Source organism: Chiloscyllium punctatum, chromosome 2, assembly GCF_047496795.1.
Source record: "Chiloscyllium punctatum isolate Juve2018m chromosome 2, sChiPun1.3, whole genome shotgun sequence".
NCBI classification, from domain to species: Eukaryota; Metazoa; Chordata; class Chondrichthyes; order Orectolobiformes; family Hemiscylliidae; genus Chiloscyllium; species Chiloscyllium punctatum.
The window spans coordinates 106,913,036-106,940,667 of record NC_092740.1 but is presented as its reverse complement, the minus strand read 5'-3'; the positions used below and the strand labels follow the sequence as shown (position 1 = coordinate 106,940,667).

Genomic DNA, 27,632 nt, shown 5'->3' with positions numbered 1-27,632 from the left:
CACCAAGAACCATCTCTCCTCCCCCACCCCTCTCTGCATTCCGCAAGGACCGTTCCGTTTGACAATCCTTCGTTCGCGCCACTGTCGCCACCAAGACTGCTGAACCCCCAGGTACCTTACCCTGCAACTGGAAAAGATGCAAAACGTGCTGGCATCCTCCACCCCCCTCACTTCCATCCAGGGCCCCAAGCAGTCCTTTCAGGTAAGACAGAGGTTCACCTGGCACTCCTCCAACCTAGTTTACTGTGTCCAGTGCTCCCCATGTGGCGTTCTCTACATTGGGGAGACCAAACATAAACTAAGGGAAAGTTTTGCGAGCAACTCAGCTGGCCTTGCAGGGGCCGACCTGACCTCCCAGCCCCCGCTCATTTTAATTCCCCTTTCCAACCCCTTTCCGAAATGACCATCATTAGCTGCCTCCATTGCCACAACAAGTCAGACCACAAATTGGAGGAACAAGACTTCATCTTCTGCCTGGGCAGTCTGCAGCCCAGAGGACTCAACATTGAGTTCTCCAATTTCAAATAACCTCCCTTCCCATCACCTGACTCACTTCCCTCCCTCTCCTCCTCCTCCTCTCATTGACCCTTCCTTCTTGCCACCAAATGGATTCATTCTTCCCTTCGACCAGCAAGGTGGCACCCTCTACCTGTGTTCACCTATCCCCACCTTACCACCCTGTCCTCCACCCCCTTACACCCACCCCCAGTTCTGAAGAAGGGTTACACCTGAAGTACTGACTTCTCCACCTCCTGATGCTGCCTGGCTTGCTGTGTTCTTCCAGCCTCCTGCGTCTCATTTCCTTTCCAATGGAAGGTGAGTTGAAGTGCTGTGTTAGTCCCTTTTTGCTAGTCTGTTTGTTTATAAAAATGATATTTCAAAAATTCATTGTTGGATTTTCACAGGAAATTTAAATACAGTTAGGGTATGACCTAAATTAAAGAAAAGACCAGATAATATTTGGAGAAGACATAATCTGTATGCCGGTCCTGACATTTTTTTTAAAGAAAGGATCTATTTCCCTTTAGAATATTGTGAATTTTCTCAGCCACAGTAGTAGAATTTGTCAAAGCTGTCAAAATATACAAGGAGAGTTTTACAGCAGGTTAGTGAATGAGAGTTGACTTGGAGTCTCTTCAGTAAGATGGAACAGCTTAATAAAAATAATAACTAGACATGGAAAAGCCTCAAGGAAATGTGTTTTAGTGTTGAAGTAATTACAATTTAGTTGACAAAACAAGGTGAAACTGTGTTTCTACTTCATCTGTCTACATCACAGACCAACATTCATATTCCACCATTCTATTATGAATATGGTAAACAATAGGATACCAACTAGATAATCTGTGTTTTGTGATGCTAATTGAGGGATACATATTGACTAGGACATGTGGAATAATTCCTTAGCTCTTTCAAATAGTGCAAATAGTGCTTTTTTTTTCCCATCCATCTGATAGGCAGATAGTGCCTTTGTTGGACATCTCATCTGAAATATGGCAGCTTCACTCTCCTCAGTACTGTATTGTAGTTGCAGTCTTGGTTTTTACATTATTGAGCTGTGAAGTGAGACTTGACCCTGAGACCTTGTGGGTCAGAGATAAGGACACTCCCAACTGAGTTACAGCTGTTAGCATTTCACTGAATTTCCCCTGTACTTGTTAAATCTGTGTCCTCTGGTTTCACCGAGTGGAAACAGCTGTTCCATTAAAGAGGAAGTAAGCCAGATGCATTTCTCTCAAAAACGGTCAAGAGTTATTTGTTAGTTATTTAATTACCTCTACGTTTTCAAGGACCATAATCAACAAGAAAAAAGATACAGAGAAGCCTTGGTTATCCAAATATCAATTATCCAAATTTCAGATTATCTGAACAAGATCACAAGGTCGCATAAAAACATTACATCAAAGACATAAGTGAATTTGGATTGCTTGTACTGAAGAATATCAGTAAGCTAGAGGGCATAAGCAGAGGGCGAGAGGGGAAGGATTTAAAAAAGGGACCTGATGGGCAACTTTTAAAAAAGAGGGCGGCACGGTGGCACAGTGGTTAGCACTGCTGCCTCACAGTGCCAGAGACCCGGGTTCAATTCCTGCCTCAGGCGACTGACTGTGTGGAGTTTGCACGTTCTCTCCGTGTCTGTGTGGGTTTCCTCCGGGTGCTCCGGTTTCCTCCCACAGTCCAAAGATGTGCAGGTCAGGTGAATTGGCCATGCTAAATTGCCCGTAGTGTTAGGTATGGGGTAGATGTAGATGTAGATGCAGATGTAGGGGTATGGGTGGGTTACGCTTCGGCGGGGTGGTGTGGACTTGTTGGGCCGAAGGGCCTGTTTCCACACTAAGTAATCTAATCTAAAAAAAAGTAATCTAATCTAATGCTGGAAAAAAAACCAAGAAACACAAGAAGCAACAATGACTGGACTTTTTTAACGTAAGGATTAGTTACATAACCGTTTGCAAAAGTAACTGCTTTATTCCCGTTACTTTACCGGGTTTTCACGGAAAAAATGGAAGAGAATGTAAACATATTCGCGAGGCGATGCTTCTGTCTTTCCATTGCGACACTGCGTTCAGCAGAAACTGACAAATGCTCTCATGATTGTGGAAGCTGCTTGGGAGCTTACTTGTTAAAATTTCATATATTTATGATGTGTTAAGGGTTTAGTCCTTCTCAGTTTAACTAGCAACTTGCAGAATGCAAAGATTAACTTGTTTAAATAGCAGACTCAAATTATAGATTTAAACAAAGTCTCCAGTAGAGCACAGCATTAGATCAGTATGGCTTCTTGTTTAAGGTCAAACTGATTACCCAAATAATCAATTATCCGAACGAAATACTGCCACCCAACTCATTTGGATAATCGAGGTTCCTCTGTATATCATTGGTATGCTAGTTTTTCACATTACAATTGCAGATCCTCATTATCGAGTGTATGAGTGACAAACTCATTTAGAAATAACATTACATTTAAATGAGGTCACACTGATATACTAAATATTGCAGTCAACTGAATAATTCAATATTAAATAAAATGGGATGAAAATATGAAACACTAATTAAAATTGTTAAATGTTTAAGTTATCAAATATTTCAAAGCAGCAATTAGTTATCAAAAACACAAAAGGAAAAAATAATTTCTAATCCACTGAATAGAAAGATTAGATTTTCAAAAATGAAGACGTATCTATGGTTGACTTTTTGTTAATTCACAAGCTTGGGAATCCTACTGGTGTCAAATGTGAAGAGATAAAAATCATAGTGCCCTTTTTCCCAAGAAAATCCATTGATAACAAAGTTGTATTTTGAAATTGAAGAAAAAAATACCTGACTGTGGCAGTAACAGTTTACTCATTCCAAAAAAAAGGTTGAATTTACACTTTCCAATATTTTTGGCTTGGGCTTTCTTTATAATAAGAAAGGAGAGGATCAAATATGAAGGTAGGCCAGCCAGTAATATTAGAAATGATAGTAAAAGTTTCTTTCAATACATAAGAAACAAATGACAGACAAAAGTAGACATTGGGTCACTTCAAACTGATGCTGGAAGCCTAGTGATGGGAGATAAGGAAATAGCAGGAGAACTTAACAAGTACTTTGCGTCAGTTTTCACAGTGGAAGACAGGAGTAATATCCCAACAATTAAAGGGAGTCAGGAGGCTGAGTTGAGTATGGTTGTCATTACAAAAGAGGTGGTGCTAGAAAAGCTAAAAAGTCTTAAACTTGATAAATCTCCTGGCCCCGATGGGATACATCCTAGAGTTCTGAGCGAGGTGGCTGAGGAAATAGCAGAGGCATTGGTTGAGATCTTTCAAGAGTCACTGGAATCACGGAAAGTCCCGGATGATTGGAAGATCGCGGTTGTAACCCCATTGTTCAAGAAAGGATCAAGACAAAAGATGGAAAATTATAGGCCAATTAGCCTAACCTCGGTTGTTGGTAAAATTCTAGAATCCATCATTAAGGATGAGGTTTCTAAATTCTTAGAAGAGCAGAGACTGATTAGAACAAGTCAACATGGATTTACTAAGGGGAGGTCATGCCTGACAAACCTGTTGGTATTCTTTGAAGAGGTGACAAGTAGGTTAGACCAGGGAAACCCAGTGGATGTGGTCTATCTAGACTTCCAAAAGGCCTTTGATAAGGTGCCACACGGGAGGCTGCTGAGCAAGGTGAGGGCCCATGGTGTTCGAGGTGAGCTACTGGGATGGAATGAGGATTGGCTGTCTGACAGAAGGCAGAGAGTTGGGATAAAAGGTTCTTTTTCAGAATGGCAGCCGGTGACGAGCGGTGTCCCGCAGGGTTCAGTGTTGGGGCCACAGCTGTTCGCATTATATATTAATGACCTGGATGAAGGGACTGGGGGCATTCTAGTGAGGTTTGCAGATGATACGAAGTTAGGTGGACAGGCAGGTAGTACTGAGAAGTGGGGAGGCTGCAGAAGGATCTAGACAGTTTGGGAGAGTGGTCCAGGAAATGGCTGATGGAATTCAACATGAACAAATGCGAGGTCTTGCACTTTGGCAAAAAGAATAAAAGCACAGACTACTTTCTAAACGGTGAGAAAATTCGTAAAGCCAAAGTACAAAGGGATCTGGGAGTGCTGGTCGAGGATTCTCTAAAGGTCAACATGCAGGTTGAGTCCGTGATTAAGAAAGCGAATGCAATGTTGTCACTTATCTCTAGAGGGTTGGAATATAAAAGCACCATTGTGCTACTGAGACTTTATAAAGCTCTGGTTAGGCCCCATTTGGAGTAATGTGTCCAGTTTTGTTCCCCACACCTCAGGAAGGACATACTGGCACTGGAACGTGTCCAACGGAGATTCACACAGATGATCCCTAGAATGGTAGGTCTAACATATGAGGAACGGCTGAGGATCCTGGGATTGTATTCATTGGACTTTAGAAGATTAAGGGGAAACTTAATAGAGACGTACAAGATAATACATGGCTTGGAAAGGATGGACGCTAGGAAAATGTTTCCGTTAGGTGAGGAAACTAGGACCCGTGGACACAGCCTTAGAATTAGAGGGGGTAAATTCAGAACAGAAATGCGGAGACATTTCTTCAGCCAGACAGTGGTGAGCCTGTGGAATTCACTGCCGCAGAGTGCAGTGGAGGCCGGGACACTAAATGTCTTCAAGGCAGAGATTGATTGATTCTTATTGTCTCGGGGAAGTAAGGGCTACAGGGAGAATGCGGGTAAGTGGAGTTGAAGTGCCCATCAGCCATGATTGAATGGCGGAGTGGACTCGATGGGCCGAATGGCCTTACTTCCACTCCTATGTTTTATGGTCTTATGGTCTTTAATCAACAGCCTAAATTTACTTCTGTTTTCTTCTCTCTCCCACCCCCAATGAAACAGGTTAAGGACTTGTTAAATGTGGACAAATGCTAACAGCTTGTCAAGCTATCCTTGGATAAGGACTTCTGTGAGGAAAATAAACTTTTTCATAAGAGCTTTAATTGGTTTGATTTAAAATGTACATCTCTTGGCATTGTTTTCATACAAAAGTCAAAGTGAGCAAGACAACAAGTTGAGAAATTGACAGGGACTACCTGGCTCTCGAGATGAAATCCTAAAAGCCAAATTTAAAAAGTTTGAGGCAACGTCATGGCTAGTTAAGTGCACACAAATATCCAAAACTAAAGCCCAAGTTTTAATACTTCAGATTGTCTAATTGCATCAATGTTTCTTTGAAATACCATTTGAATGACTGTTAAATTTTATTTTCCTCTTCAAATATTTTGAGATAGGTTAGGGTAGAATTGCTATAATTTTCCATGCAATTTTCAAAATAATTTAAATAGTAATCTATTGTTTAATTTTTGTAGCATATCAACAGTGAAACTGTTGACTTTTGCTATTATTCAATTCAAATTTCAGGATCTACCTTAAACCTGTATGTTTCACAATCAATTCTTTCATGCTGAAATTTTAAGTTAAAATTCTGCTTTATTATGTGAGAACACTTCAAAGTAATTGCCTGCCTGTATTGCTTGGTGCATCGCTTTGGACCCTGGAGATGCCACTGACTTTGCATCAGATTCAAACTGGCTTCTGTAAATGGTATATTCACACCATATATGTCAACTTTCTGGGCAACTTTGGCAGTTAGTGTTAGTGTTAGCATCACTCCGCTGCTGTCAGCTCTAACTGCCTTCAGGACATTCTACAGTACATTAATGAAAAATGAGTTCAAGTGGTATAAAAGCAGTGGGATAAGGATGAAGCATGACATATTTTGTGTACTTTTCTGTGTGTTTTGATTTTCTGTATTATTACTTACATTTGTATGTAATCATATAGCCTGTAAAATGGTTTCAATATATTATTGTCTCAAGTCCCTGCTATGCCATTTGCCAGAGGGATTTAACCATTAAAAATGTCTTGTTTTTAATCACCTAACCTTCCACCACACCAATAATTATCTAAATCTTAATTTTCTTTTGCCACTTACGTTATGTCTGGTCCAATTAAAGAGTATCTTCGAAGCAGCGCACGAGACTCAGCATTAGTGAGGTCTGTAGTTGGTTCCCCATTGATTGCTAAGATGGAGTCACCCACCCCAATTCGGCCATCACGACTGATGGATCCACCATGAATAATATTACGCACTATCATTCCTGAGCCATCCTTACTGGCACTCACAGTCATTCCTACAAGATTAGGAAGAAATGTGAAATGACATTAGCCATTTAACACAAAAAGCCATTTTTTCCATACACTTGTATAATTCTGGCTTTCTCAATGTATTTAAATTACCTGAGGAAAACAACAATATTACGAAAGACATTTCAAGAGAAAAACTCAAATTCCTCTGATCTCTGCAAAGTATTACAAATGAACTCATCTGAAATTGATTACTAATTGCTGACTTCCTTTACCAACATTTCATTAGTCCCAAAAGAACTGGAAACAATGTTCATTAACAGCAAAACATTGATTTTTCAAGCAATGTACCTACTTAAAGAAGTTAAAATCAACAGATAGAACACCAAATAAATTCCTCTCAAAGAAAAATATGCTCGCCTTTCCATTCAAATCTGATAGCTCAATTCCTACATTATAATCTATTGGAACAGCAACTAAATGTTAACAGCATTCCCGATTGTTTAAAAATATGAATTTTTAAAAAATTGTCAGTTTTTAATAAAATAAATTTCCTTCACAAGATTGTACCACAGACAGTTTCTTAGCTACAGCAGTAGAAAGTAACACCCATAGATGGACTGATTCATTTGGGGTAGAGTTTCTGCTTTGAAAGGAATCAGCACAAGTTTACTAAAGCAAAACACTGTTTTTAACTTCAGATTTCTAACATCCAAAGTGCGGTGAAAAACTCAGCAGGTCTGGCAGCATCTATGGAAACAGAAACAGAGGTAAACAGTTCACAAAATATTAACTATGTTTCCCTCTCCACGAATGGTGCCACATCTGCTGAGATTTTTCAACACTATTTCAACAAGATCCTCTAATTATTTGTATAACAGTACAAGAAAGATCATCTAAGCAAGTGCAGTGCTCAATTTTATTATTTAAAAAATCCTCAATCAATTTAAGGGTGGTAAGAATGTTCAATATATAAATAGATCTAAATAAGTGTTTGTAAGAACGAAGCATTTTAAGACATTTTAATTGAAGTGTATGTCCACAACCAGTGAATAAAAACAGACTTTTAGTAATATTGACAATGGAAATTACCTTAAACTACATATCATTTAATAATTAAAAGATAATATTATGGCTTCTGCAACTTGCCAGTTCATTACACATCCAATACATGGCTCTAAACAGCTTTCAAAAATCATGAACAATGGCTCTTCTGGTGGCATCAGTGGGGTTAATCTGGATAGGTGGGTAGACATGTACATGGTGGAGAAAGTTAAAACTGCTAAAACTTTCAGGATATCATAAAGTCAGGACAAACTCATTGTCTTTAACTTGAATGTCATCTGCAGCACAAAGCAACACACATTTGACAGGTGGATCAGTGTTTTACATGTGGGGACAATAATTCATGGGAGGAAGTGTCATGGGATTTGACAAGAATAGTCAGATCTGCAGAGGTTAATCAGATTGAGGCATGAAGAAAGGCACTAAAACAATAATCATGGCAGACTTCAAAATGCAAGTGGATTGGAAAAACTGTCGGTAATGGATCCCAAGAAACAGAATTGCTGGAATGTCTATGAGACTTTTTTTAAAAAAAGAGTAGCTTGTGGTTGTGCCCACTAGGGAACAGACAATTTTAGTTCAGTGATGTCTAGTAACGCAGACTTTATTAAGGTGAAGGAACCTCAAGGGGGCAGTGACCATAACATGATAGAATTCACCCTGCATTTTGAGGGAGAAGCTGGAATCAGAAATAATGGTTTTATAGTGGAGTAAGAGGTAACTACAATGACACAAGGGAGGAGTTGGCCAGAGTTGATGGGAAGGGGAGCATACCAGGGAAGGCAGTAAAGCAGCAATGACAGGAGTTTCTGGGAATCATTTAGGAGGCACTGTATAAATTCAGCTCCAGGAAGGAGAAACAAGGCGAGCTCAAACCAACGATGGCTGTTAAGGGATGTCAAGAAGAACATAATTGCAAAAAATAAACGTGGTGAGTGTGAGTGGGAAGCCAGTGGATTGGGAACCCATTAAAAGAGCTGAAGAAAACTAAAACCACAAGAAGGGCAGAAGATAAAATCGAAGAATGAACAAGATAGTAACATAAATGAAGATTGCATGAGCCTTTTTTAAATATAGGTAAGAAATAGGTGAGAGTGGACATTGGACCACTGGATAATGAGGCTGGAATCGGTCACAAAGTAATTGCGGAAGAACTGAACTATTTTGCATCAGTCCTCACAATGGAAGACACCAGCAAAAGACGAAAGTCAATGGGCAGAAGGGAGTATAATAGCTACCAGTAAGATGAAGTTGCTGGAGAACTGGAAGTTCTGAAGGTAGATAAATGACCTGGACCAGATGGAGTATACCCCAGGAATTGGAAGGAGATACTGGAAGAGTCTGTAAAGACATTGGTGATTATGTTTCAGGAATCACTGGAGCCATGGAGGGTCCTAGAGGACTAGAAATGCAAATGACTCACCCCTGTTAAAGATGGGAGCAAGATAGAAGATAAGAAATCATAGGCCCAACGTCAGTTGCTAATAAGATTTTAGAATCCATTATTAAGGACGAGATTGTGAAATATTTGGAAGTTCATAGTAAAGGAAAGCCAAGTCAGTATGGCTTTGTCAATGTAGGCTATGCAGAACAAGTCTGTTAAAATTCTTTAAGGGAGATAATGAGCAGGTTGGTCAAAGGAGTGCCAGAGGATGTGATCCATATGGATTTCCAGAAGGCCTTTGACAAGGTACCACACAGGAGGCTGCTAAAAGAGATAAGATCAGAAGTCATGGTTTTAATGGTGTTATAGAATCATAGAGTTATACAGCATGAAAACAGGCCCTTTGGCTCATACTGGCCCATGTCAAGAGTGCGGTGCTGCAAAAGCACAGCGAGTCAAGCAGCATCTGAGAAGCAGGAGAATTGATGTTTCAAGCATAAGCCCTTCATCAGGAATGAAGCTTGTGGGTTGGTATTGAGAGATAACTGCAAATGGGGTGGATTTGGGGGGGTGATAGCTGGAAAAGCGAAAGGTGGATGAAGGTGAGGGAGAAGGTGATAGGTCAGAGGTGGCAGTGATGGATGGGTTCCGAGGGCAGTGCTGAGTTGGAGGCTTAGGACTGGGATAATGTGGGGGAGGGGAAATGAGGAAACTGTTGAAATCCATATTTATCTCGTATACTTGCAGAGTCCCAAGGCGGAATATGAGGCGTTCCTCCTTGAGGTGCCGGGTGGTAACGGTTTGGCAGTGGAGGTGGCCTAGGATCTGCATGTCCTTGACGGAAGGGGAGGGGGATTTGAAGTGTTCAGCCATGGGGCAGTGGGGTTGGTGGGTGCGGGTGTCCCAGATTTTGTTCGCTGAAATGATCTGCAAGAAGGCGCCCTGTCTCCCCAAGGTAGAGGAGACCACATCGGCTGCAACAGATGCAGTAGATGACATCGGTAGAGGTGCAGATCCAGTTGTTGGGGACCACAAGGAATAAAGAAAATTTATAGCCCAGGAACAGGCCCTTTGGCCCTCCAAGCCTGAGCCGATCCAAATGTACTGCCTAAACATGTTGGTCAATTCCTAAGCATCTGTATCCCTCTGTTCCCCACCTACTCATGCATCTGGCCAGACGCATCTTAGATGAATCTGCCATGCCTGCCTCTACCACCTCTGCTGGCAATGCGTTCCAAACGCCCACCACCCTCTGTGTGAAGTACTTGCCGCGTGTATCCCCCTTAAACTTTCCACCTCACCTTGAAAGCATGACCTCTCGTTATTGACCACATTGGTACTAACAACATAGGCAAGGCTAGGAAGGAGGACCAGTTTGGGGAGTATCAAACACTAGGAAGGAAATTGAAGAACAGGTCCACAACGGTCGTAATCTCTGGATTACCACCCGAGCCACGTGCTAACTGGAAAAGGGTTAAGAAAATTAGGGAAATGAATGCGTGGCTAAGAGATTGGTGTGGAAAAGAGAGATTCTATTTCATGGGACATTGGCATCAATTTTTGAACTGGGGCGATCTGTACCAATGGGGCGGTCTCCATCTGAACCGATCTGGAAGCAGTGATCTGGCGAAAAGGGTGGCCACTAGGACTTTAAACATGTGAGTTGTGGGGGAAGAGAAAGGGAAGGGAAAGCAACAGAGAGAATGGAGTCAAGTAGAAAGTCAAGCAGCAGGTAAGCATTTGTGCAGAGTTTAAGTTCAAGTCAGACTAGGAATGAAGCAAAAAGGAAGGGTAACTTAAGATATATTACTAGAGATGTTGAAAATTATGAGGATAAGAAAATTAGCATTAAGAAGCTTTACCTGAATGTTCATAGTATTTGTAACAAAGTAGATGAATTAACAGTACAAATCATCGTGAATGATTATGATGTGGTAGGCATCACAGAGACATGGTTGTAGGGGGTTCAGGACTGGCAGTTAAACATCCAAGGATTTACAACTTATCAAAAAGACAGGGAGGTGGGCGAGGTGGGCGAGGTGGGGGGGGAGCGGTGGCGGTTTAGTGAAGAATGAAATTAAATCTATGGCACTGAATGACATAGGATCAGACGATGTGGAGTCGAGGAACCACAAAGGCAAAAAAACCATAATGGGAGTTATGTACAGATCTCCTAACAGTGGTCAGGACCAGGGACGCAAGGTGTACCAGGAAATAGATAGAGCATGTCAGAAAGGCAAGGTCACGGTGATCATGGGGGACTTCGATATGCAAATGGACTGGGTGAATAGTGTTGCCGGTGGACCCAAAGAAAGGAACTCATGGAATGCTTACAGGATGGCTTTTTAGAACAGCTTGTGATGGAGCCCACAAGGGAGCAGGCTATTCCAGACTTATTGCTATGTAATGAGCCAGACTTTATAAAATATTTTAAAGTAAGGGTACACTTAGGAGGCAGCAATCACAATATGGTAGAGTTCAGTCTGTAGTTTGAAAGAGAAGGCAAAATTGGATGTAATGGCGTTACAGTTAAATAAAGGTAATTACAGGGGCATGAGAGAGGAACTGACAAAAATCGAGCCTAGTGGGGAAGACAGGACAGCAACAATGGCAGGAGTTTCTGGGTGTAATTGAGGACACAGTACAGAGGTTCATCCCAAAGAAAAGAAAGTTTACTGGGGGGGATTAGACAGCTATGACTGAGAAAGCAAGTCAGGAAATGTATCAAAGAAAAAGAGAGAGCCTGTAAAGTGACCAAGAGAATCAGAAGATTCGGAAGACTACAAAAACAAACAGAGGATAACAAAGAGAGAAATAAGGAAGGAGAGGATCAGATATGAAGGTAAGTTAGCCAGTAATATAAGAAATAATAGTAAAAGTTTCTTTCAATACATAAGAAAAAAACAAGAGGCAAAAGTAGAAATTGGGCTGCTCCAAATTGATGCAGGAAAGCTCGTGTTGGGAGACAAGAAACAGCTGAAGAACTTAATAAATGTAACGTAATGCACTGTAATGTGTCAGTCTTCACAATGGAAGACATGAATAATCTCCCAACAATTAAGGAGAGTCAGAGGGCAGAGTAGAGTTTGGTAGCCATTACAAAACAGACAGTGCTAGAAAAGCTAAAAGGTCTAAAAACTGATAAATCTCCTGGCCCCGATGGGCTACATCGTGGAGTGCTGAGGGAGGTGGCTGAGGAAATAGCGGAGGCATTGGTTGTGATCTTTCAAAAATCACTGGAGTTAGAAAAGTCCCAGATGATTGGAAAATTGCTGTTGTAACCCCCTTGTTCAATAAAGGAACAAGACAAAAGATGGAAAATTACAAGCTGATTAGCCTAACTTCGGTTGTAGGCAAAATTCTAGTATCCATTGTTAAGGATGAGATTTCTAAATTCTTGGGAGTGCAGGGTTGGATTAGAACAAGTCAGCATGTAAGTCAGTAAGGGAAGGTTGTGCCTGACAAACCAGTTAGAAATCTTTGAAGAGGTAACAAGTAGGTTAAACCAGGGAAACCCAGTGGATGTTATATATCAAGACTTCCAAAGGCCTTTGACAGGGTGCCTCGTGGGAGGCTGCTGAGTAAGGTGAGGGCCCATGGTGTTCGAGGTGAGCTACTGGCGTGGATTGAGGATTGGTTGTCTTACAGAAGGCAGAAGGTTGGGATAAAAGGTTCTTTTTCAGAATGGCAGCTTGTGACAAGTGATGTCCTGCAGGGTTCAGTGTTGGGGCCACAGCGGTTCACTTTATATATTAATGATCTGGATGAAGGGACTGGAGGCATTCTGGTGAAGTTCGCCAATGATGCGCTGTTAGGCGGACTGGCAGGTAGTACTGAGGAGATGGGAAGCTGCAGAAAGATTTAGACAGTTTAGAAGAGGAAATGGCTGATGAAAGTCAACATTAGCAGATGTGAAGTCTTGCATTTTGGAAAAAAAGAATACAGGTATGGTCTATTTTCTAATCGGTGAGAAAATTCATAAAGCCCAAGTACAAAGGGAGTGCTAGTCCAGGATTCTCTAAAGGTTGACTTGCAGGTTGAGTCCGTGATTAAGAAAGCAAGTGTAATGTCATTTATTTCAAGAGATTTGGAATATAAAAGCAGCAATGTGCTTCTGACATTTTATAAAGCTCTAGTTAGGCGCCATTTAGAATACTGTGTCCAATATTGGCCCCCACACCTCAGGAAGGACATACTGGCACTGGAGCGTGTCCAACAGAGATTCACATGGATAATCCCTGGAATGGTAGACCTAATGCATGATAAACGGCTGAGGACCTTCGGATTGTATTCATGAGAGTTTAGAAGGTTGAGGGGAGATCTAATAGAAACTTACAAGATAATGCATGGCAGAGAAAGGATGGACACTGGGAATTTGTTTCTGTCAGGTGGGGAGACAACAACCCGTTGGCACAAGGATCTTCGAATTAGAGGGCGTCAATTTAGAATGGAAATGAGGAGACATTTCTTCAGCCAGAGAGCGGTGGGCCAATGGAATTCATTGCCACAGAGCACAGTGGAGGCTAGGATGTTAAATGTCTTCAAGGTAGAGATTGATAAATTCTTGACCTTGCAAATAATTAAGGGCTGCGGGGAGAGTGCAGGTAAGTGGAGTCGAAATGCCCATCAGCCATGATTAAATGGCTGAGTGGACCCGATGGGCCAAATGGCCTGACTTCAACTCCTATGTCTTATGGTCTTATACAACTGTAACGTGACGTCCCAACTCCTACACTCACTGCTTCGATCAATGAAAGTCAGCATGCTAAATGCCTTCTTCACCGCCCTGTCTACCTGTGAAGCCACTTTCAAAGAACTAGGTACTTGTACTCCTATGTTCCTCTATTCCAAAACACTCCTAAGAATCCTACCATTTACTGTACAAGTGCTAACTTGATTTGCCTTTCCAAAGTAGAACACCTGGATTGAATTGCATCTGCCAATCCTCAGCCCACTTCCCTGTCTGATAAAGATTCCTCTACAATTTGATAATCTTCCTCAGTAACAACAATAACCCTTAATTCAGTTTCATCCACAAACTTACTAATCATGCCTTGTACATTTACATCTGGATCATTTACGTAAATAACAAATCACAAAGGTCCCAGCACCGATCTCTGTGGCACACCATTAGTCACAGGAATCCAGTCCGAGAAACAACCATCAACCATCACACTCTGCTTCCTACCATCGAGCCAATTTTGAATCAAAATAGCTAGGTCTCCCTGGGTCCCACGTCTAACCTGCCATGTGTCGTCTTTGGACAAGCATATGGACGTACATGGAATAGTGTAAGTTAGATGGGCCTCAGGTTGGTATGTCAGGTTGGCGCAACATCGAGGGCCAAACAGCCTGTGCTGCACTGTAATGTTCTATGATCTTATGTCCCCACTGTCTACAGGAATAGTGCCAGAAGACTGGAAAATAGCAAATGTTGCCTCCAGGTTCAAGAAGGGGAGTAGAGACAACCCTGGTAATTATAGACCAGTGAGCCTTACTTTGGTTATGGGTAAACTGTTGGAAAAGGTTATGAGAGATGGGATTTATAACCATCTACAGAGGAATAAGTCGATTAGGGATAGCCAACGTGATCTTGTGAAGGGTAGGTCATGCCTCACAAACCTTAATGAGTTCTTTGAGGTAACCAAACTGGTGGATAAAGGTAAAGTGGTTGATGTGGTGAATATGGGTTTCAGTTAGGTATTTGATAAGATGCCCCATGGTAGGCTAATGCACAAAATACAGAGGCATGGGATTGAGGGTGATTTAGCAGTTTGGATCAGAAATTGGCTAGCTAAAAGAGGGTGGTGGTTGATGGGAAATATTTATCCTGGAGTTCAGTTATTAGTGGTGTACCACAAGGATCTGTTTTGGGGCCACTGCTATTTGCCATTTTTATAAATGACCTGGATGAGGGCACAGAAGGATGGATTAGTAAATTTGCAAATGACATGAAGGTTGGTGGAGTTCTGGATAGTGCTGAAGGATTTTACAGGTTGTAGAGATGGGCTTGGAGGTGAATGGAGTTTAGTGCAAAAATGTATGAGGTGATTCACTTTGGAAGGAGCAATATGAATAAAGATACTGGGCTAATGGTAAGATTCTTAGTAGTGTAGATGAGCAGAGAGATCTCAGTGTCCATGTACATAGATCCCTGAAAGTTGCCACCAGGTTGATAAGGCAGCATATGGTTTGCTAGCTTTTACTGGGACAGGGATTGAGTTTCAGAGCCATGAGGTCATGCTGCAGCTGTACAAAACTCTGATGCAGCCGCACTTGGGAGTACTGCATACAGTTCTGGTCACCACATTATAGGAAGGACGTGGAAGCCTTGGAAAGAGTTCAGAGGAGGTTTACAGGGAGGTTGCCTGGTCTGGAAGGAAGGTCTTATGAGGGATGTGAGGCTGATTTTGTTAGAGAGAAGGTTGAGAGGTGACTTATGTTGAGACATATAAGATAATCAGAAGGTTAGATATGTGGACAGAAAGAGCCTTTTTCCTCTGATGGTGATGGCTAGCATGAGGGGACATAGCTTTAAATTGAGGGGTGATAGATATAGGTCAGATGTCAGAGGTAGTTTCTTTACTCAGAGAGTAGTAGGGGCATGGAACACACTGCCTGCAACAACTTTAAGGGCATTTAAATGGTCATTGGATAAACATATGGATGTAATGGAATACTGTAGGCTTCAGATTGTTGCATCAACCTGTGGAACCGAGGGCTGAAGGGCCTGTACTGTGCTATAACGTTCTATGTTCTAATTCTTATGTCTTACCCATGTGAGGACTTGGATCAGCCTCTAATGTGCATCTTGGATCTTACGCTCATCTGAACGTCCAAAGACTAGAAAATCTGGCTCAATAAATAATAAACTGCAATGGCAGAGCTGCAGTTACAGACAGATGCAGCAAGGCTTGATCAATTAGATCTGTACATTTTAAATTTTATAAGCAATTTCCATAGCAAAATCCTTAGTTAAACAAGAAGCTGAACTAAAAACAGGAAGTGCTGGAAATATTTTAGCAAGAATTATATTTGTTGTGATTCCAGATTTCCAGCATCCAAAGTACAATGTTGTTACTTCAGAGATTAAACACTGGTTTTACACAGAGCGGAAATTTTATGCCACACAACCCCAATGAGCTTTCTGTTTGTAGACAATAATGCCTATTTCTCTTCTTTCCACTTCTTAATCAGTCTTTCTTCCTTCAGATTATCTTTTAAGGGTTTTACCAATATAAAATTTATTTGTGTTCCAGGCAGCATATTTGATGGGGAGTGATTGTGAGGAGGCAGGGAAACAATTACTGCACAATTTGTACAGTTGTCGACAAATGACTATCCTTCTGGATGTTGGAACTATAAATTTCTCCTTCTTAAAATGAGGTCAATTGTTGGATCATTCATTTCACACAGACTAAAGAAGCTGATAATTTTCCTGATTTAAGAGCATAAAAATTGCAAGATGAAAAGACCATATGGCCTGTCAAGTCTGCTCATTTAATGAGATTATGCTTGATGTTGAGATTAACACCTGCTCCCAACAGACTTCAATTCCCCGAGACCAAACACCTGTGTCTCTCAGCCAGATCCAATGATGGCATATCCACATGGTCACTGTGGAAACAAAATCCCAGGTTCATATTGAGGATACTTTCCTGCATGTTATGTGGTACGACCACAGTGCTAAATTGGATAGTTTCAAACTGACGTAGCAACTCAAGACTGGGCGTCTGTGACAATGCCATCAGCAGCAGCAGAATCATTTTAAAAGCAATGTATCCTGACAACATTCAGACATTAGTACGAAAGACTTGTGCATCAGAACCTGCCCTCCCCTGTGGCCAAGCTGATCCAATACAGCTACAACACAGATATTAATCCAAATGTAGAAAACTGCAGTCATGTCATATCCAGACACACAAAAAAGGACTATTAAAAGTTTAAACGAAAAGGTAAAGCTCCAATAGTCCCACTGGACCACAGGGCTGCTCTCTCATTAAAGAGGTGACTGATGGCTTTAGTTGTGGGTCACCACACCTCAAGCTAATGCGGTAAAAGACAGTCCTTCATGGTAACTTTAATTGGTGCAGAAATTGAACACAGTTGGCATCACTCTACATCAGACTAGCCATCCAGCCAACTGAGATGACCAGTCGCCTATTATCAATCCAAATTATTACCACATCACCAGTATATTCTTGACAAAGAGAAGTGACAAAAGTAAAGTAAGCAAGGAGATGAAAGAGAGATCATTAATAGTGCTATCAACCAGGATTTGCTTTGCAATAACCTGCTCACTGAAGCTCACTTGGGTTCTATCAGAGCCACTGAGCTCCTGACCACATTACAGCCTTGCTTCGCACATGGACAAGAAAGATCAAGTCCAGAGGGGAGGGAGAGTGACTGCCCTTGACATTAAGACTGCATTTCTAATGAAGCATCAAGGAGTTCTAGAAAATTTAAATCGGAAAAGAAATTCAAGAAGCTCTTCTTAAATGCAATTAGTGATGGATAAAGATGTTGGTCCAGCCAGCGAAGCCCACACACACAGAATGAATGGGAGTTGAGGGAAAACACTGTACTGATTGCTTTCATGGTTGTCACTGTTGCTAGTTAGTCATCTTGGCTCCAGGAGATCACAACAGTAGCTCCTTAAGGTATCTAGGCTGGCTATCCGGCTTTTGCCCGAAACGTCGATTTCGCTGCTCCTTGGATGCTGCCTGAACTGCTGTGCTCTTCCAGCACCACTAATCCAGTATCCTCATTAATGACCTTCTTTCCGTCATAAAGTCAGAAGCAAGAAGGGTCACCAATGATTGCACAATGTTCAGCACCATTCACAATTCAAATACTGATTCAATTCACATCAAAACGCAGCAAGACTTGGACAATGCCAGAAGTGACAAGTAAAATAAGTGCCACACAGTCCTAGGTAACGACCATCTTCAACAATAGGGAATTTAATGATCGTCACTTGACATTCAACATAATTTCTATTGCTGAATCCCTCACTGTCAATATTCTGGGAACTACCACTGACCAGAAACTGAACTAGACTAGCCATATAGGGTGAGGACTGCAGATGCTGGAGATCAGCGTTGAGAGTGTGGTGCTGGAAAAGCACAGCTGGTCAAGCAGCAGCCAAGGAGCAGGAGAATCAACATTTCAGGCATAGCCCTTCATCAGGAATACCATATAAATAGATTACTTACTTAGAGTGTGGAAACAGGCCCTTCGGCCCAACAAGCTCACACCGACCTTCCGAACAGCAACCCATCCAGACCCTTTCCCCTACATTTACACCTTCACCTAACATTACGGGCAACTTAGCATGGCCAATTCACCTAACCTGCATATTTTTGGACTGTGGGAGGAAACCGGAGCACCCGGAAGAAACCCACGCAGACACGGGGAGAATGTGCAAACTCCACACAGACAGTTGCCTGATGTGGGAATTGAACCCAGGTCTCTGGTGCTGTGAGGCAGCAGTGCCAGCCACTGTGCCACCATGCCGCCCAATGGTCAAGAGCAAATCAGAGGCTAGGAATATTGCAGAGAATAACTCCCCAAAGCCTATCTACCATTTACAAGGGACAAATCAGGAGTCTTATGGAATACTGCCAACTTGCCAGGATAAGTGTAGCTCCACCAGCACTCAAGAAACTTGACACCATCCAAAACAATCACCATATTCACAGACATTTACTCCCCCAACCATTGATGCACAGTAGCAACCGTGTGCACAATCTATAAGATGAACCGCAGAAACTCCTCAAGGCTGAAGTGATAGCAGCTTCCAGTCCCATATCCACTATCATTTAGAAAGATAAGGGCCATAGATGCATGAAAACATAAATCACCTAAAAGTACTCCTCCAGGAAACATACCATCCTGAATTAAACTATATTTGCTACATCACTGTAGTTGGGTCAAATCCTGGAACTCTTTCCATAACTGCACTGAGTAAACATTCAGCAAGCAGATTACAGAAGTTCAAGATGCCCAATTAGCTCTTAAACACAATTAGTGATGGATAAAGATGTTGGGCCACCCAGCATAACCTACATCCCCTGAATAAACTAATGCTCTCTTGGGTAGACAAACCAAATATCCTCAAACTTAGAGTGAAGACACTTCTTCCCATTTCAGTACTAAGCTATGCTCCAGATTCTACAATCAGGCAAATTATATTTCAGTTGTCTATCAAGCTACTTCATAATCTTTCATATCTCAATAAGACCACTCTTATTATTCTAGACTCTAGAGTACATTGACCCTATTTACATTGCTTCTCATCGCTGGTTAACCCTTTCAATAATGGTACCAAACCTACCTATCCTATTCACTTTTGTTGTATCTCTCCAAGTATAACAGCTTACTTTCTGAAATATGATGTTAGTGGTACACAAAATTCAAAGCATGATCACACCAATGTCTTATGCAGTTGTGCAAGATCTCTACTCTTGTTCTACTCAGGCCAACATGCCGTATCTTTTCATTTACTTCAATAATGTAGATTATTAATAGCGGAGGGCTCAGCAATGACTTTTGTGGCACTCCACTAGTCACAGCCTGCTAATGTGAAAACTCCCAATCATAAGAACATATGAACAAGGGCAGGAGTACACCATCTGCCCTTTTGAGCCTGATCTGCCATTCAATAAGACTGTGGCTGATCTTTTTGTGGCCTCAGCTCCATTTACCCACCCTCTTACCATAAATCTTAATTCCTTTACTGTTCAAAAAAGTATCTACCCAGGGAATTCCTGTACTCTGCCCATATGCACTCCCAAATTCATGAGCACTTATCTTGAGTTACATAAATCAAATGAGTTTTGGTAAACCAAATTATACATTGCTTGCTTCCCCCTTATCTACCATATCAGTTATTAACTTTCAATATTCGTCAAAGTGGTTTCCTTTTTGAAAACCATGTTGAATCATTCTAACCACACTATGCATTTTTTCGTACACTGCTGAGAAATTCTTTAATAATAAATTTCAGCAGTCTGATGTCAGGCTGATTGGTTTATAGTTCTTGGTTTGCTCTCTTATCTTATTAAGTATCAAACATTTGCCAATTTCCAATTTGCTGAAATTTCCAATATCCAGGAAACTTTGGAAAATCATTGCAACATGTTTACCATCTCTGCAGCTATCTCTTTTACAGGTTAGGGTAAAGATCATTTGGTGGTGGAGTTTTGATGGATTTTAAGCCTTTGAGATTTCACTAGCACTTCTTCTCTGCTGATATTGGTTAGCTCAATTTTCTCACTCATTAGCACCCAATTATGCTCGATTTTGCTAATTAGCTTGTATTTCCTATTGTGACAATAGACGCAAATTGGGTGTTCAATGCCTCAGCCATTTCCTCACTGCTCCGGATAATTCATTCAACTTTTAGTTTCATTATTCTTTACCTTTTTACATATTTGCAAAAGGTATTTCAATCTCTTTAAATGATATTCAGTAGTTTACTCTCATACTCTATTCTTTGGTGGCTTCAAAAGAATTGCTCATCAATTCTTTGGTGGCTTCAAAATACGCTGAATCCTCAGACATATTACTTTTCTTTACAACATGAAAATCTAATACTATATTTATCTCTATTGCAAACCACAAATGAATCCCAGTAAGTTTTCTTTTCTCAAGGCAAGATTTTGATTGAAAATATTGAATTATAAATATTTCTTACTGTTAAATTTATATGCTTACACATTCTGATTCGGCTAATGGATCATAAAATGAATCATAAAATAAACTCTAAGTAAGATAAAAACAGGTCTGTGAATGATCTTGTGAGCCTTAACTAAATGTGTGAATTCCTAGATGTTTTAAGAAATGTTTGAGCTGAAATTAATGAAGTAGTGCAGCACCTGAATTTTCAAATCGAGTTTATTAGAGATAAGAGACCATAGGATTGAATGGATCTGCAATCTCTCATTAGTCGTAAAAAAAATCTTAAATTTCTCTTTTAGCTTGTTTACTCAATCAAACTCTCTGCTCATACTTATGCAATTGCCTTTGTTGAAGTTCAACTTTTTTTTTCCCTGATTGGAACATATTTTCAAATTTTATGTAGAAATCAATTGTAGTGATTTTTACTAATGAATATTAATTAGCCACGCCTCATTGTGCAATAACACAATGACTAAAATAAGCTTATCATTCATTATTTCAGAACATATTGTATCAGGAAACAGTCATAACATCATTCTACAAATTCATCTTCCAGACCAACCATTGCTTACTTAATTTAGCCAGTTACAACTTGCAGTGTTCTGTGGATACATTCATTGCATTAATTCACTTGGAAGAATATTCCCATTTCTTCACTGTCTATGGATCAAAACCCTGGAACTCACTTCCTATCAAACCTGTAGGGGTACGCACACTAGATGGTTTACAGCTATTGAAGAAGGCAGCATGCCTTTTGAAGGAAAATTCCTGATGGACACAAATGCTGGCCTTGTTAGTGATACCCACATCCCATGAAAATAATATTAAAGCTGGACATTGGAGTGTATCTGGGAAAATTAACAAACAGTGAAATCTTGGAGGAACTGTTGGGCGAAGTTCACAGCACATAATCAGATAAGTTAATTGTTGTTTTAAATGTGGCCTGCAGAGAATCTGCACTAGTGAGTGGGTTCTTTTTTAATTATATGTTTTTGGAGATACGTCTCCTGATTAAACTTAAAATATAAGCCATAACTATTAATTTAACCTGGGGCAGCGTTTGTAGAGGAATAAGACAGTGTTATTTTCTGGATTGTGAAGGAGCAAAAATGGCCTTTAATAGACTGATATGTACTTCTTGTCAGATGTGGGAGTTTAAAGAGAGTTTATGGGTTACTGCGGATTATATCTGCCATAAATGCTGTTGGCTGCGAATCTTATCAGATCAAATGGATTGGTTGGAGAGACAGTTAAAAGCAATGAGGAATTTGCAACAGCAATAGTATGTGATGGATGGCAGTGATCGGAAGAGGGGAAAGTCTCAGATACAGTCATATAGATGGGTTAACTCCAGGAAAGGTAAGAGAGGTAGGCAGTTAGTGCAGGAGTCTTTTGTGGATATACAGATATGCTGTTTTGGAAAATGTAGGTGGTGATGGATTCTCAGGGGAATGTAGCACAAACAGCCAAGTTTCTGGTTTTGAGACTGGCTCCAATGCAACGAGGGGTACGTTGGGTTCCAAGAGATCAATTGTGTTAGGGGATTCTCTAGTCCGAGGTACAACAGCGAAGAAGCAGAATGGTGTGTTGCTTCCCTGGGGCCAGGATCAAGGATGTCTCAGAGAGGGTGCAGAATGTCCTCATGGAGGAGAGGGGCCAGCAAGAGGTCATTGGAACCAACATAGGAAGGGAAAAGGTTGAGATTCTGAAGGGAGATTAGAGAGAGTTAGGCAGGAATTTAAAAAGAGGTTCTCAAGAATAGTAATATCTGGACTACTCCTGGTGCTATGAGCTAGTGAGGGCAGGAATAGGAGGATAGAGCAGATGAATGCATGGCTGAGGAGTTGCTGGATGAGAGAAGGATTCACATTTTTGGATCATTGGAATCTTTTTTGGGGTAGAAGTGAGCTGTACAAGAAGGACGGATTGCACCTAAATTGGAAGGGGACTAATATACTGGCAGGGAAATTTGCTAGTACTACTTGGGAGGATTTAAACTAGTAAGGTGGCGGGGGGGGGGGGGGGGGGAGGGTGCGGTGGGACTCAGGGAGATAGTGAGGAAAGAGATAAATCTGAGACTAGTACAGTTGAGAACAGAAGCGAGTCAAACAGTCAGAGCAGGCAGGGACAAGGTAGGATTAATAAATTAAACTGCATTTATTTCAATGCAAGGGGCCTAACAGGGAAGGCAGATGAACTCAGGGCATGGTTAGGAACATGGGAGTGGGATATCATAGCAGTTACAGAAACATGGATCAGGGATGGACAGGACTGGCAGCTTAATGTTACAGGATACAAATGCTACTGGAAGGATAGAAAGGGAGGCAAGAGAGGAGGGGGAGTGGCATTTTTGATAAGGGCTGCGTTGAGGGAGGATATTCCTGGAAATACATCCAGGGAAGTTATTTGGGTGGAACTGAGAAATAAGAAAGGGATGATAACCTTTTTGGGATGTATTATAGACCCCCTAATAGTCAGAGGGAAATTGAGAAACAAACTTGTAAGGAGATCTCCGCTATCAGTAAGGATAATAGGGCGGTTATGGTAGGGGACTTTAACTTTCCAAACACAGACTGGGACTGCCATAGTGTTAAGGGCTTAGATGGGGAGGAATTTGTTAAGTGTGTACAAGACAATTTTCTGATCTGGTATGTGGATGTATCTACTAGAGAAGGTGCAAAACTTGACATACTCTTGGGAAATAAGGCAGGGCAGGTGAGTGAGGTGTCAGTGGGGAAGCACTTTGGGGCCAGCGACCATAATTCTATTAGATTTAAAATAATGATGGAAAAGGATAGATCAGATCTAAAAGTTGAAGTTCTAAATTGGAGAAAGGCCAATTTTGACGGTATTAGGCAAGAACTTTCAAAAGCTGATTGGGGGCAGATGCTTGCAGGTAAAGAGACGGCTGGAAAATGGGAAGCCTTCAGAAATGAGATAACGAGAATCCAGAGAAAGTATATTCTTGTCAGGGTGAAAGGATAGGCTGGTAGGTGTAGGGAATGCTGGATGACTAAAGAAATTGAGGGTTTGGTTAAGAAAAAGAAGGAAGCATATGTAAGGTATAGACAGGATAGATCGAGTGAATCCTTAGAAGAGTATAAAGGTAGTAGGAGTATATTTAAGAGGGAAATCAGGAGGGCAAAAAGGGAACATGACATAGCTTTGGCAAACAGAATTAAGGAGAATCCAAAGAGTTTTTACAAATACATTAAGGACAAAAGGGTAACTAGGGCAAGGGTAACTAGGGCCCCGCAAAGATCAGCAAGGTGGCCTTTGTGTGGAGCCGCAGAAAATGGGGGAGATACTAAATGAGTATTTTGCATCAATATTTACTGTGGAAAAGGATATGGAAGATATAACTGTAGAGAAATAGACGGTGACATCTTGCAAAATGTCTAGATTACAGAGGAGGATGTACTGGATGTCTTGACACAGGTAAAGGCAGATAAATCTCCAGGAGTACCTGAGAACTCTGTGGGAAGCTAGAAAAGTGATTGCTGGGCCTCTTCCTGAGATATTTGTATCATCGATAGTCACAGGTGAGGTGCCAGAAGACTGGAGGTTGGCTAACATGGTGCCACTGTTCAAGAAAGGTGGTAAGGACAAGCCAGGGAGTTATAGACCAGTGAGCCTGACATCGGTGGTGGGCAAGTTGTTGGAGGGAATCCTGAGGGACAGGATGAGTGTGTATTTGGAAAGGCAAGGACTGATTAGGGATAGTCAACATGGCTTTGTGTATGGAAAATCATGTTTCACAAACTTGATTGAGTTTTTTAAGGAAGTAACAAAGAGGATTGATGAGGACAGAGTGGTAGATGTGATCTATATGGACTTCAGTAGGGCAATTGACAAGGTTCCCCATGGGAGACTGATTAGCAAGGTTAGATCTCACAGAATACAGGGGGAACTAGCCATTTGGATACAGAACTGGGTCAAAGGTAGAAGACAGAGGGTGGTGGTGGAGGGTTGTTTTTCAGACTGGAGGCCTGTGACCAGTGGAGTGCCACAAGGATCGGCGTTGGGTGCTCTACTTTTTATCATTTACATAAATGATTTGAATGCGAGCATAAGAGGTACAGTTAGTAAGTTTGCAGATGACACCAAAATTGGAGGTGTAGTGGACAGCAAAAAGGGTTACCTCAGATTACAACAGGATCTTGACCAAAAGGGCCAATAGGCCAAGAAGTGGCAGATGGAGTTTAATTCAGATAAATGCGAGGTGCTGCATTTTGGGAAAGCAAATCATATAGCAGGACTTATATATTTAATGGTAAGGTCCTGGGGAGTGTTGCTGAACAAAGAGACCTTGGAGTGCAGGTTCATAGCTCCTTGAAAGTGGAGTCGCAGGTAGATAGGATAGTGAAGACGACATTTGGTATGCTTTCCTTTATTGGTCAGAGTATTGAGTACAGGACATGGGAGGTCACTGTTGGAATACTGCGTGCTTTTCTGGTCTCGTTTCTATCGGAAAGATGTTGTGAAATTTGAAAGGGTTTAGAAAAGATTTGCAAGGATGTTGCCAGCGTTGGAGGATTTGAGCTACAGGGAGAGGCTGAACAGGCTGGGGCTGTTTTCCCTGGAACGTCGGAGGCTGAGGGGCGACCTTATAGAGGTTTACAAAGTTATGAGGGGCATGGAAAGGGTAAATAGGCAAAGTCTTTTCCCTGGGGTCGGGGAGTCCAGAACTAGAGGGCATAGGTTTAGGGTGAGAGGGGAAAGATATAAAAGAGACCTACGGGGCAACTTTTTCACACAGAGGGTGGTACGTATACGGAATGAGCTGCCAGAGGAAGTGGTGGAGGCTGGTACAATTGCAACATTTAAGAGACATTTGGATGGGTATATGAATAGGAACGGTTTGGAGGGATATGGGCCAGCTGCTGGCAGGTGGGACTAGATTGGGTTGAGATATCTGGTCGGCATGGACGGGTTTGACCGAAGGGTCTGTTTCTATCTCTATGAAAAGTACTGCAAGATATACATTTTTGAATGTGGTTACTTATAAATTTTGTAAGGTTAACTTTAGATCCAATTGGTCCTCACTGAATGTGGATTGGCTACCCATGGATCCACGTACTCACAAGATCACCCCAGTCCTGTTTTATTTCCGCAATAATTGACAGGTCCCAATGGCTTGTCCAATTCTTTGCAATAGATAGGGGTTTCTATTTTAGCACTATCCACATTTTTGTGCCATCCAGACAGCTGTAAACAATGAAGGCAGAAGGACGAGGATGTAGAGTGACTAACATATGGTCTGTATCTCATTAGATCTTTTTACATGACTCACGACATTGCTACTCCTAATTTTGCAAAGGCCAAACCCTAAGAAACTGTAAAAATATAAAATCTACTAGCTCTTTAAAAATATTGCAATAATGATTGAAAATATATTGGATAATAACTATGTAAACAATAAAGACTTAAAACATGGCAAAAGCACATTGTTTCTAGCAGCAGGTTTAATAAATCTATACCAGATACATACCGAGGCTAGCATTGCCTTTTGCAATAGTAATGGTTTTCTCAAATCCTCTGGCTAAGGACATCTGTTTCTCATCACTCTCTTCAGTGGAGGACATGTTGCAAGTATCCAAGGAATTTTCGTGTGCATCCTTAAAGAACGGAATAATTTTGAAAATATGAAAAGACGTGTCCTTTTAAATAGTTTTAAAATATTCGTAGCGAAAGGGGAAAGGTGGAGCACTCTAAAAGCCGAAGATATCATTTCATCCTGCTCCTACTCAAACCACGTGCTACATTAAATCAGAATATTTGTGCCAGTGTAGGAATGTAGCAACTCCTTCCTGACTACTGACCTCACTCAACTCCTTCAGTCCAGGAACCCATAGAAAGAACAGTAGGGAGAACCTGTACATACAAGTCATAATAACTTTAAGTCACTTAAGTTTTTTTTTAGATTAGATTACTTACAGTGTGGAAACAGGCCCTTCGGCCCAACACGTCCACACCAACCCGCAACCCACCCATTCCCGTACATTTACCCCTTTTACCTAACACTACGGGCAATTTAGCATGGCCAATTCACCTGACCTGCACATCTTTGGACTGTGGGAGGAAACCGGAGCACCCGGAGGAAACCCACGCTGACACAGGGAGAATGTGCAAGTTGGGCGGGGTTAATTTATATAGTTATCAAAAGATTAAGTGAGGATTTTGTGTTTAACATTTCGGGGGTACTATCCAAGTACAGATAGTGTAATTATTCAAAACAATCTACATCGCAAGGTCCTTTGGAGCAGGTGTGAGTTCAAATGCCCCAGGGAATTTCCACACAGTCAGTGTTAGGACATGCATGAACTCCAATGCACAAATTGGGTTATCTGTCCAGTCTCCGGTGATCTTGAGAAAGGAAGACTTGCCTAGACAGGGGACGAAACGTTTGCAAGACAAATTCCCAGCTCAGCGAACAGAACCACAACAACGAGCACCCGAGCTACAAATCTTCTACCAAACTTTGAATTTGAAGGAAGCGGCATTCCTGAAAGATGATCAGTGGACAGGGCAACAAGCATTCCAGAAGATGTATCCTTGCTGCAATTTTGGGAGACAAAGTTCTATTGTTTTGTAATAGAAGTGGGATTTGTATTTATTGAAACAGGATTTCATTAGGATTAGGATTTTGTTTTATTAGGGAATAATTAGCAGTTAGAGGGGAATTCTTCAGATTGTTAGCAATTCTGTTAATTGGTTCACTGTTGGAGTTAATCAACAAGTAACAATTTATTTGCAGTAAATGAAAGGATTTCATTTCATTTAACTATACCTTTATAATAGATTGGAGGGGAGGGGGTGAGAGGTAGGTCATATCACTTGTCACACCTCTTCCTACAGATTAAGAGGCGAGCCTCTCTAGGTGTTTTGGTTT

At 41.3% G+C, this 27,632-nt stretch overlaps 1 protein-coding gene across 23 annotated transcripts in view; it reads right to left on the bottom strand.

Annotated features, from left to right (window-relative positions):
• Positions 1–27,632, bottom strand: part of LOC140487612 (multiple PDZ domain protein) — a 359,969-nt gene that overhangs the window by 165,257 nt on the left and 167,080 nt on the right. For all 23 annotated transcript variants that reach the window (XM_072586923.1, XM_072586922.1, XM_072586963.1 and 20 more), the window contains 2 exons: positions 26,232–26,358; positions 6,458–6,656 (listed from right to left, as the gene is read on the bottom strand). In XM_072586923.1, the coding sequence (XP_072443024.1) occupies positions 6,458–6,656; positions 26,232–26,358 (326 nt within the window). The remainder of the gene's footprint in view (positions 1–6,457; positions 6,657–26,231; positions 26,359–27,632) is intronic.